At 33.8% G+C, this 12,338-nt stretch overlaps 4 protein-coding genes across 4 annotated transcripts; 1 reads left to right on the forward strand and 3 right to left on the reverse strand.

Moving 5' to 3' along the window:
• Window positions 1-331: 331 nt before the first annotated feature.
• Window positions 332-1,795, reverse strand: LOC114368522 (protein ALP1-like). Its single transcript, XM_028325755.1, has 3 exons — window positions 1,544-1,795; window positions 1,238-1,426; window positions 332-1,147 (listed from the first exon to the last, which is right to left on the reverse strand). Exons 1-3 carry the CDS (start codon window positions 1,793-1,795, stop codon window positions 449-451), a joined length of 1,140 nt encoding a protein of 379 aa, XP_028181556.1. The 3' UTR covers window positions 332-448.
• A 39-nt stretch (window positions 1,796-1,834) lies between these two features.
• On the reverse strand, window positions 1,835-2,929 carry LOC114367578 (uncharacterized protein At2g29880-like). Its single transcript, XM_028324771.1, has 2 exons — window positions 2,839-2,929; window positions 1,835-2,745 (listed from the first exon to the last, which is right to left on the reverse strand). The coding sequence occupies exons 1-2, from the start codon at window positions 2,920-2,922 to the stop codon at window positions 2,095-2,097; spliced, it is 735 nt and encodes a 244-aa protein (XP_028180572.1). The 5' UTR covers window positions 2,923-2,929; the 3' UTR covers window positions 1,835-2,094.
• Window positions 2,930-6,090: 3,161 nt separating this feature from the next.
• LOC114425695 (cation/H(+) antiporter 28-like) lies at window positions 6,091-8,754 on the forward strand. The gene is made up of 4 exons (XM_028392643.1): window positions 6,091-6,249; window positions 6,331-7,326; window positions 7,441-8,040; window positions 8,164-8,754. Exons 1-4 carry the CDS (start codon window positions 6,091-6,093, stop codon window positions 8,752-8,754), a joined length of 2,346 nt encoding a protein of 781 aa, XP_028248444.1.
• A 508-nt stretch (window positions 8,755-9,262) lies between these two features.
• LOC114366951 (DNA-directed RNA polymerases II, IV and V subunit 11) lies at window positions 9,263-11,712 on the reverse strand. The gene is made up of 5 exons (XM_028324004.1): window positions 11,522-11,712; window positions 11,325-11,414; window positions 11,158-11,236; window positions 10,401-10,496; window positions 9,263-9,710 (listed from the first exon to the last, which is right to left on the reverse strand). Exons 1-5 carry the CDS (start codon window positions 11,572-11,574, stop codon window positions 9,678-9,680), a joined length of 351 nt encoding a protein of 116 aa, XP_028179805.1. The 5' UTR covers window positions 11,575-11,712; the 3' UTR covers window positions 9,263-9,677.
• Window positions 11,713-12,338: the final 626 nt, after the last annotated feature.

Consider the following 12,338-nt stretch of genomic DNA (forward strand, 5'->3'; position numbering starts at 1 on the left):
TACAACAGTTTTTGATTAAATAACAAGTTATACCATACATATATTATTTAGGGGGGTGTATTGGATTGGGATTTTGAGAGAATATTTTGACAAAAACAATCTTGAAGATTTTAAAAGATTATGTGGGATTGTATTGATTTTGTGGGATTTTAAAAGATTTTTTTTAAAAGACTTTTTACAATAAGGATTCTTAACCCAAGATTTTAATGGATTTCTAACACAGATTTTTAAGATTTCAAAGTACTTTATGGATTTTTAAGATTTTGAAAGATTATTACATTTTAAACAAAAAAATAACGGAAGTTACAAAAGTGAATGAAAAAGATGATAAATAAATTATAATGTTTGAATAAAGAAAATAAAAACGATAGAAATTTTAAACCTTTTAATAACAAAGTCATTATTGCCTAAAAAAATAATAACAAAGTGATTCTCACTTCATGTTCGCCTAATTATTAGCATTTCTCCACATATCTGAACCTATATTAGTCCTCCATATATTAGCATCTTCTCGTTCCTGCTCTTGTGTTTGAACAATGGGTTCATGATCATTGTCTTCGTAATTTGGTAACACTGAAGATGAAAATGAAGACTCGTCAGTAGGTTCCACTGGAAATTCATCAGAACGACATTCTTTGCGAAGAAAATTATGAAGTGCTGCACATGCCAACACAAGCTCTGCTTGTGTTTTAAATAGAAACGGAGGTGCTGACTTAAAAATTGTGAACCGTGATTTAAAAATACCAAATATCCTCTCAATCACATTCCTTAAGGATGCATGCCGAAGATTAAATAATTCCTTTTCATTTTCAAGGTCATTACCGTGACCTGCAAAATCTTGTAGATGATATCGTACACCTCGATATGGGGCTAAAAATTTGCGTCGATTAGGAAATCCACAATCCACCAGATAATACTTACCTTGGGGCACTTTAAGTCCATTCTTCCTTGCCAAAGCATCACTTAACACCTTGGAATCATGTGCTGAACCCTCCCACCCGCTAAGAACGTACATGAATTCCAAATCAAAGTTACAAGCAGCTAATACATTTTGTGATATATTTCCATGACGATCACGATAACTGCTTACATCTCGTCCTTTTACTGATGCGGGAATATGTGTACCATCAATAGCTCCAATGCAATCCTAAAGTGTGTGTATCAATAATCATAAATATTATTATAATAATCACAATTATAATTATAATTTTGTTATAATTAGATAATGATCACATACCTTAAAATAAGGATAAAACCTTGTGCTTTCCCTTATTTTTGCAGGCACAGTTGAGCCTGGGCTAACCATTAAATCAAGTGCTAATGAGTTCAGAGCTTTCAAAATCTTGTGAAAATTTTCTCTTGTAGCAAATTGTGATCGGCCAAATGTATTGCGGATTACACAATATCGAGTGTTCTGGCCGACAATCTGTAGGAATGATGCAAGCATTTCTTCAACACAAATAAATCTTGTATCCTCCAAAGGTGTTTTTTCTCTTATAATCGTGCACAACTTTCGAAATACATCAGGATACATCCTATATACTTGTCGAAAGATTGCAGGATCATCGTTTAATGCTTTGTGTATATAGTCATATCCCCGACTAGTAATTTGTCGTCGAGTTAATGGACGTTCAATATGTTCACCACGCATCATATTCAAAAACTGATTTAATATATCTATTAAAGCATAAATTGCCATCACATATGTGTATGTGGCTTCATAAAATTCTTCATTTGTTTCCTCGTCATCTATATCTTCATCATTTGTATCTTCATTATATATATCTCCATCCATTTCTTCGTTCTTTATGTCATGGTCATGATTATAAGTCAATATCAAAGTTAATACAAATTCATATATAAAATAAATATAACTAAAGTTTAACCACAACAATTTCACAAAATATATAACCTAAATACTTCAACCATAATAGTTCGACCAAAAAACAAACCAAATATTTCAACCAAAATACAACCATAATAGTTCGACCAAAAAACAAACCAAATACTTCAACCAAAATAGAGACCCAAAAGATATAGTTCAACAAACTCACGATGTTTAAAATAATATGTTAATAATAGATGATCAAAATATTAATTATTCCCTAACTTAAAGTTTATCCAAGATGAGCGTTCTTCCGGTGACATCTTCAAGAAAAAATCCTTTTTTGCTTTAGTATTTAACAATTCAGCTGTCTTGAAACGCGTTATGTCATCCAAATTTGGAATTTCTTTTATAACATCCCAAATAATACCCTCAAGCTCTCTATCTCTATCTCTATCTTTTTCTCTTTTCTCCATCATGTTGGATATTTTTTCAAAATTCACAGCAATAGTCCCAATGCCAACAGAAAGATTTTCCAGAACGTTGCCTTGATTGTTGATCCCAACAGCGCTTGAACTCCCTCCATACTCGGATCTCCTTCGCTTGTGACAGTTTTGTTTTTCTATGGGAACCTCTGAATCTAAAGGGGGGTGGGATGGTGGACTTGGTTGGTTTGGTGATGGAGGCTGATATGCTGGTTCATAGTTATTTGGTGTTATGAATGTATCACTATTAGGATCATATGAAAATTCTTCTATCCCAACAGTTCTATTTTCTGGCTCAAAAGTTGTTGCATCAGTATCATCTGGATCGACTGATATAGATTTATTCCCGCTAGAAACTCCACCCCCAACAACGATCTTCAAATACTCATAATCAACCATACTTTTTCCTCGAAGTTTGCTGTGACTTGGGTGGGACTAAAAAAAAATCATTGTTAATATACTACAAATATTATAATTTACTAAATTTATAACTATTAATATATTTAAAAGATTATGAACTTAGCTCACCTTTAAGTAATCTTTCCATACATCCTCATGAGCAGTGAAAGTTTTTCCAATTGGGTCCCATCCAAAGCCAGAGTTGTTGCACATAAGGATTGACATCATGTTATACTGGTTTCGAAACCACTTCATCCGACTCAAATAATGACTATAAGTTTTAGGAAATTTAGTTTTTGCATTGAGTTGAGGAAGTATTATTCGTTCTACATTTTGTTTGCTAAGTGACCCATTGGCATCACGCAATCCCCTATTCATAGCATCCACCAAGAGGTGCAACAACTCATTGGTATCCTCCATAGTCCAAGATACATAATTATCTTTGTCTCTACTCTTTCCTTTGTTATTTTCTTGTGAATCCCCCATTTGATCGCTAATATATATATAAGAAACTAGTTATTTGACAAAAATAGTTATTGTTTCCTAATTGTCAAAAGTATAGTGACTATATCCCGAATAATATACAATTCAATAGAAAAACCAATAAAAAACTACCTAATAATAAAATAAGGGTCATGCTAACATGCGCACTTAGGGCACATGTTAAGGATACTTCCAATAGTAACTATGTCTTAAAAATAACAATTTTTGACTTTTAAAAAAGTAAATTGCACAACTTTCAATACAAAATTTCTATACATAATACACTAACAAGTGTCTTAAGGGCACATGTTAGCATTTTCCATAAAAATAATACTCATATATCATAAAATCGTTTAAAAAAAAACTATTAACAAAATAACAATAATAATAACACAATAACAATTAAAAAATTATTAACACAATAATAATAATAATAACACGCTGTCAAAAAAATAATAATAACACATTAATAATTAACATTTTAATAATAACACAAGAAAATAATAATAATAATAATGGACGTTGTAAAAAAACAAGTTGAAGAAACAGAAAAAAAAAGAGTTTTTTATTTTGATTTGCATATACAGTACTAAAAAAAAGCAATATGAAATCTTGATGCATATCAATTGCCATTCTTTTGATGCATATTCATTGCCTGGACGTTGAAAACAATATGAATACGAAATCTTGAAGCATATACAGCACCCTTTTCTTTTGATTTGCGTAATATACATATAGTATGAACAATGTTGACTATCGATTGCCATTAAAAAAATAGGTAAAATTGATTAAAAAGTTGTAAGAGAATGAACCTGGTAGTGGTTTGTGTCTTGTTCGGCAGGAGAAGAAAAAGTCTTTGGAAGATTATGAAAAGTCTCAAGGGTTTGGGTGAGATTGTTGGAGGAGTATTTTATGTGTATTTCTAACTAAAAAGTCTCTCAAAATCCATTCCACAAAAGAATCCATCAAAATCTATTTACTTTTGAATACCAAAAGACATTTTAAAAGTGGTAAGAAATCTCAATTGAATACCAACAGATTTTGTTGCCCTGAAAAAAAATCTTTATTGTCTTAATTGAATACCACAAGATTTGTTTATATTTTATAAAAGTCTTGATTGAATACCACAAGACTTTTTAATCATAAAAAAGTCTTTTAAAATCCTTTGAAATCTTAATCCAATACACCCCCCTTAGATAAAACTATCACACAAAATCATTTGCTAAATTTACAATAACTAACTTAAAAGTTAAAAGTAATCTTTAACATAATTTGTAATCGTTTGAGAGTATATAAATCTTTTACAAAATTAATTAATTTAGTCATTAAATGTGACCATAATTATTTTTCACTTTGATTTTTAACATTAGAGACCAATTTCCTTAAATTTATCATAAATATTTATTATTAAATGAAAGTGTAAAAGTTTTTTACATTAGTATATACACTATTTATTCAATTGGTTAATATGCAACAAAATCAAAAATATCTTAAGCTCCTTAAAATCATGAACTAAAATGGCAGATAGTTATTGAAGTTAGAGATCAAAATTATAGAACCTTGACACTGGAAACCAAAATAACTAATAGTTACTGGTTTCAAAAACTAGAATTTCTTTCTTATTGTTAGGAATAAAATAATGGAAAAGGCTAAAAGTTACAAAATTTGATTTCGTCAAAAACGCAGGAATGTTGATTTCCCTGAAATTCTTCTTTAATTTTATAATTATCTTTAACAAGATTTGTTTTACAAAAAATCACCACCGTAGATATTGTAATTCGTATGATTCGTACAAAAAAAAAAAAAAAAAGAACCGTACTAAACAGTACTGCTCTAAAAAAAATGTTTACGATTAAGCTAGACTTTATTGGATATCAGGAACAATACATTACGAGATATGATTTGGTGCAATTGGTGGGAGAGCTCCTCAATCCAGCAATTATCAATAAAAAATTCAGAAGCTATGAGCAGCTTTATTTGCCTGTCTCCTTACAAAAAAAACACCTTCTCACTACTCTGATGATGGAAAAAGTTCCTGCAATCCTCCCTGCCCTGGATAGACTTTGACTTCCAGCAATGGACCAGTTGAAGAAAGTCCGTTTCAAAGATGACATTTGTTAAACAGAGGTCAAAAAATGTTATGATGGCCCAACGAAGGCCATGCAAAAGCCTCGGCCTCCCTAGGAGAGAATAATTTATTGTTATAATTTAGGAATTTGCTGGTGTTGCATGAGCTTTCCTTGAACTATAAAATCAGCCTTGTATCTATTTATTTGGTGAATTTTCTAATACCCTGCATGCACCCCCTAAAATGACATGTATTAGATGTGAATTTATATATATATATATATAGATAGATAGATAGAAAACAAATTCATTCTACGCTTTTGGTAATGACACATTGACATGTGCTAAATAGCAGGAAATGTATGATACCAAAAAATATGGCCGTATAGCTTACAAACTACCATACTGCTATATATTAATTATAAGATGGGCGCACCTTTGCATTTACAAATATAATATATGCTTATAGATCGATATGGAAATAATTAGTGATGGAGATTTAATAGAAGATTTGTGATTTATCCATGTTTTCCGGTTTATTATAATCCTCGTGCAGTGTCTGTCTGCATATGTCTTATACTGGGGGAGAGAGTTCCTCCATTGTCTCCTGAAAGTAAGCCATGAATCACGACCACTCGCTTCTAAGTATTGGCGACAATTGATTATCGTAAACAAAACAAAAATGAGAAGGCAAAATTGCGTGCTTGGAGATGAGACTGTACATGGAAATAAGTTGGAGAAAACGAAAACCAAGATAATAATAATAATAATAATAGATATACACAAATATTAACATTCATATCTATCTAATCTAGCCAAGCCTCGGTCGACATGGCAATAGCTATAACGCAATGTTCAGAAAAACTAGGCTACCTTATACTTCAATTAGGCAAAAATTTCCTTGTGTTCATGGCCATGGTGGTTGCATGCAATGGTGTGCATTTCCTACTAAAGCCTTGTTCACAACCTCGCGTTACTTCCGACATAATTGTAAGCTCTCTCGTCGTGATGTGATGATCGGATGATGAAAATGAAGTTTCTGATATATACTAGCTATGTTATGTTATGCAGGTAGGACTAATTATGGGGAACATACCTTTTTTACGTAAACTATATGATGAATTCAACAGTACCTTTGGATTTATCATGGATTTTGGCATGATGTGTTACATGTTTGTTTTGGGTATAGAGATGGATCCTTACGTGCTATTGAAGAAACCAACAAAGGATGCTCAAATTGCTTATGCAGGAATATTGTGCACCTTCATCATATCAAGTTCCTTGACTTCATTACTCCGTTACTTCACAGTGCAATCGGGACTAGCAGTCAGCATCTCCCTCTCTGCTCTTCTCTCCAGCACGGCGTCTCCGGTTCTGACGCGTGTAATAACCAGCCTCAAAATAGGAAAATCAGACATTGGAAGCCTTGTGATAGGGGCCGGGATGCACTCAGATTTCCTCTGTTCATTGCTTCTTTCAGTTGGCTACATTTTCTTGTCATCGGATATATACTGCCTGGGCCCTAAAAAAGACAAGGCTCTCATGGCAGTCATCACAATGAGCGTTGCAGTTCTAGCACAGACGTTGTTCACGGCGGTGGTTTCACCCGTATTTATGGCGTGGGTGAACAATGAGAACCCTGAAGGGAAACCCATGAAAGGATCACACCTGGTACTGTCAATTGCCTTCATGGTCATGATTTGTGCCTCCTCAACTCTATACAACTATAGTCCGGTTCTAAGTGCATTTATGACAGGGATATGTCTTCCCAGGGAGGGAAGACTTTCCAAATGGGTTATCACCAAAATCAACTATCTCTTGGCAACCATCTTCTTTCCTATCTTCTTCTTGTGGATGGGCTATGCAGCTGATATGACCAAATTCAACCCCGGAGACCCTATAACGTGGATAAGATTGTTTTTACCCGTAGCCGTAGCAGTCCTGGGTAAAGTTATTGGCACACTTGTTGCTGGGGCACTGCTTGGCTTTCACTGGCCTGAATCAATTGCAGTCGGATTGCTCCTCATCACCAAGGGCCATTTTCAAATCTACTTGTCTATCAAAGCGGCAAGTATCTTCCTCATTTCTCTTCTCTCTTCACCAATTAATTACTTGCATTGCATTAATGAATCATCAATCTCATTGTTTGTTTGTCCTTCTCTTGTATTAATTACCTTCCAGCTGAATTGTGGCACCTCCGGTACTCCCTCCTCTGCCATTGTTCCGGTGATTGCAATATTTCTCACATTGGTGCATGCACCCATAGTTGTGGCACATATCATCAAACGTGCCAGGAAAAGAGCACCTACTCACAGCAACGCCCTCCAATTGCTGGACCCATTAAGTGAGCTAAGGATACTCTTGTGCCTTCACGGACTTGATAATGTTCCTGCTTCCATCAATTTCATGGAGATCTCAAGAGGGTCAGCAGACTCTAGCATTCTGGTATATGTTGCAGAAATTATTGAATTAACTGATCAAATAGCAGCAACATTAGAGAGTGGTGAAGGAGTGCATACAACAACTATAAAAGACAAGCAAGTGATAGAGATGAGAGAACAAATAACTAGCTCCTTTCAAGCCTATGTAGATAGAGACGGCAATGGGATTACATTCAAAAGATCATTGGCAGTGTCAACAATCACTAGCATGGCACAGAACATCTGCGTTTTAGCAGAGGACTTGATGATTGCCCTCATCATACTTCCATTCCACAGGTACCAGCGTCAGGATGGAAAACTCGATGGTGGCAATCCAGGCTTCAGATATGTGAACCGAAAGGTAAATCTTGGGGAACCTATGTATGTATTTATGTATGATCTCTTATTCATAATGTTTCTAATAGCTAGCTGAGAACATAATACCTCATAACTTTTCCACTAATAGATATATTTTGTTCAACAGTTATTGAAGAGTGCCCCTTGTTCCGTGGGGATTCTAGTGAACAGAGGTTTTGGGTCCGTGGAGCCATTGCTCAAAGTGGCAATAATATTCGTTGGTGGAAGAGATGACAGAGAAGCACTGGCCTATGTGGGTCGTGTAGCATGGCATTCTGGAGTAAAAGTGACAGTAATTAGATTCCTGGTAGATACAACTGCAGAATCTTCAAGATTGGCAGCTTATAGGGTAACCATTACAGAGCAGGAGGAGGAGATGGGGTTGGATGATGAATGCTTTGCACAGTTCTATGAAAGGTATATAGTTGGAGGTCGCATTTCCTATATGGAGAAGCATCTTGCAAATGCATCTGAGACCTTCTCTACTCTGAGATCATTTGATGGACAATACTCACTTGTCATTGTAGGAAGAGAAGGTGGAGCAAACTCGATATTGACAAAGGGGATGAATGACTGGCAACAGTGCCCGGAACTGGGACCAATAGGGGATGTTCTTTCAGGACCAGACTTCTCAACATCACTATCTGTGTTAATTATCCAACAACACAAACTTAGGGGAGAATTAGATGGGCTTGATGAGGACTTCTCTATCATGTAGATGTAAATTGATAGGTAGTGTAGAGATAGATACAAACTGTAGCAAAGAAACAAAAAAAAAATTGCTAGAACCACTTGTGAAAATTGAAAAGATAAATTGTACAATTTGTTAGAGATTTAATCAGAATGTTACAATCAATAAAAAGTGCATTCAGCAATCATTTCTCCAAGGGTGAACCGAAGTGCATTGGTACCTTGCGTCCTAAAAGAAGTGTCTTAACGACATGTTATAGAAAAACAACAAATTTCAGTAGAAAAGCTTACTCGAAAGGAAAAATAAAACAAAATCGACAAGTCACACCAACAGAAATATGTCTCCTTACACTGGTCGATTACTGGAATAATGCTAAAATATACTAATTGCTTCTAAAAACGTTGATTAAGTAATACTCCGCAACAAGAGAAAGAGAACAGTTATCCACTAGAACTAGACATCCCTTTTATCGAGCTGATTTCAAGGACGTATATAATATTCACCACAGAGCAATTCCGTTAGAATTCACTAATAATTACACCCCCAACAATGGAAGGCTACTCTCTAAACCATTTTACTAAAATAATCCAAAGTTCCAAACCATATAACTGATTGCTCGTCACCAGACAATGCCCTCAACGGCGTATACTTGGCACAGTAAATAATTCTACAATAAGACCATTATATATAAGATCCATGTGACAGATATTTACTAATAGTTGCTAACATAACTAGCATTATATGATGCAATTGCTCCTGTTAAAGCATTTTTGTTAACTTCGTAATTGTTCACAAATCACAATTGTTAAAATTCCTCCGACACATCCATATTTAACAAATCTCCCAAAACACTCAAAAGCATCCTGTTTAAATTCCATTTAGCAGAAATGATTCGCCATCTCAATATCTGCCAGGGTTTGTAATGCAACACCATCAATCTTGACCGTAAATCAATAGTCCCTAGAAAACTTCAACATCTCTGCCTGCAATAAAAAAAAATTGAATACGTTACTAACGGCAACTAAAGAAAAAAGGCAATAAGAATACTGAATAAAATCCACACACAACAATCATTTTTCAGAAGTACTGTGCTTCCAAAAAAGTCTATCCAATATTTCACCTGAGAAACTGATAAAAAGCCACCAAGAGACAATTATTTAGTACGTATATTTCAAAGCAACTATACAAATGCTAGAGAGGCGTTGGTAATTATTTGATAGTCAAGAGGTTCATTCCTAAATGAAGCAAAATCTATTTCTGAATTCCAAGTGTGGCATAGATCTCCTTAATTGGGTACGTGCATATTTCTAAATGCCTTTAGGAAAAATATTGTGAGTAACATAGAAGAGTAGAAACAATCAAAGGACAAAGCAAACTTCTAATATAAATGCTGAACCTCATTCAATCTCCAATTTCTCCATAAGTACAAATAGGCATTAGAGACACCAAAGAGTCAAATGATATCAGTCTAATTTCAAAAATCTACAACTGCTTTCTAGGTTAGGGAAGAAAATCGAAATGAGACCCATATAACAAGCATTATTATGTGGTACTAACCGCTGATACTCTATTCAATATTTGAAAGAACTCCCAAGATAGGAGAGTACACAGGTAACAATGATGTCATAGAATTTAGATATTATGCAAAAGAAGAACTAAAAGACACATTTTACCTCAAAGGCACTCTTTAAATGATCAAGTTCCCTGTCCAGATCATTAATAGACTGGTTATATGCCTGCATTGGCGAAGACTGACTAGTGGTGTGTATCTGAAAAAAATAACAAAACAAATAATAATTTATGAACTCTTGATTCAAATACAGAACAAAGATTTTTTGTACTCCCCAGTTCCTATAAGAAAAGGAAACTAAAAAAGACTTTACATATACACGTGTGTGCACACACAGTCACAAGTGTGAAGTCAACATCCGCTTATCAAAAGATTAAAATGAATCCAAATTGAAGCAATCCAAATAGGTCTAAAACTAAGAAGCAAAGACACTTCTAAATAAATGCATGTCATGTTATAACTGTGGCAGATAAGTATCTTTGAGGAACACTACATAGACACTTTGAATATTTTTAGTTGTGTACTCATTATTATTTCGCTTTTACTTCTAAGAAGAAAAGAAAATAAGAAGAAAAAATAAAATAAAATGAGCTTCTCAATAAGCTAAAACTAGCTCTCCATTAACCAATTTGTAGATGTCCTTTCATTTTAAAGAGAAGCTATATGAGAGAGCTAATTTTAACTTGTGGAGAAGCTCATTTCATTTTTTTTCTTCTTCTATTTAGAAGTGTTTATAAACAAGCTTACACCAAAACATGCCCTAAAACCTTACTTGGAGAAGTTTTGAGGAGTAAAAAAGCAGAACTATTCCATGAAATAGAAAGAAGTCGACAGCAGTAGTAGTAATAAAAGATGCTAACCCTGACGATAATTTTGTATTGAAGAGGGTGAGGAAGCTTGTATCCGGCAAACAACACATTGGGGTCTCTGTGAAGCTGCCTGAACATGAACCAAAAAACAAAGAAAAGTTAGGGTTTCGCGGTGACACTGAGAAGTGAAAAGTAAGGAGGAAGGAGAATGGAGGTACATGCGGAGGATGTTGCCGATAGTGTGCTCCTCTCTCTCGATGGTGAAGGACGCGGCATTGATGATCTTTGTGTCCCTCTCATAAGAAACCCTGGTTTTCGAAATTGAAAAGGAAAAAAAAAAAAAAAAAAACAAGAGTATCAGAAAGTGAAAATGGAAGAAATAGAATAAGTGATTATTGAAAGGATAGATAGTTACTTTTTGGTGCCTTCAGGGACAACGAAACGCTCGTAACGATCTGGGGCATTCATCACTTCACTTCTCCTTCTTTATGTCTATGTCTTCCTCCCTCTCACTACTCACAGCTATCTCCAACTGAAATTGATATGCTACTGTGTCTTCGGTCAAAACGGGGGCCCAAAATGAACCAACGTCTTAGTCTGGCTGGTATACTGAGTTGAGAGGACTTGAGCCAGTTAGGTAGCTCACTTAAATTAAAATAATTACAGTACCAAAAAAATTAAATAAATATAAAAGAAACTCGAAATAAAAAATTGTAAAGACTAACAACAACAAAAAAAGACATAAAATTTGTTTAGATTCTCTTTTTTCAAGATGTGAACTGAGTAAGTGAAATTCAATTTGACTAAACTATAATTTTAATATTACTATAATTTATAGTTTGCAGTTTTGTTTCTCCTTGTTCGGGACAAAGATATGACATTTATTTTGAGGGAAATAAATAAAAAAAATTAAAATTAATATATCAAATTTAAATTTAATCAACAATCAAAAGATTCATAATCATTATCACATATTAAGAAAATTATAAAATTGCATAAATCAAACAAAAGATACAAGTCTATAATGATGTAACAAGGAGAAAATAATATTCAATTTTTAAATTTCAAGTAAGAAAATTTAATGATAAGAAATCTTTATTATATTAAGTTTAAATTTTTTTTAAAAGCATAATTAACCCTCAAATTTTGCTAAATCAAATTTTAGTTTCTAGTACAAGAATAAAAAGATATTTTTACAAAATTATGAGGAACCATGGTTGTATATTTTTTTA

Source organism: Glycine soja, chromosome 9, assembly GCF_004193775.1.
Source record: "Glycine soja cultivar W05 chromosome 9, ASM419377v2, whole genome shotgun sequence".
NCBI classification, from domain to species: domain Eukaryota; kingdom Viridiplantae; phylum Streptophyta; class Magnoliopsida; order Fabales; family Fabaceae; genus Glycine; species Glycine soja.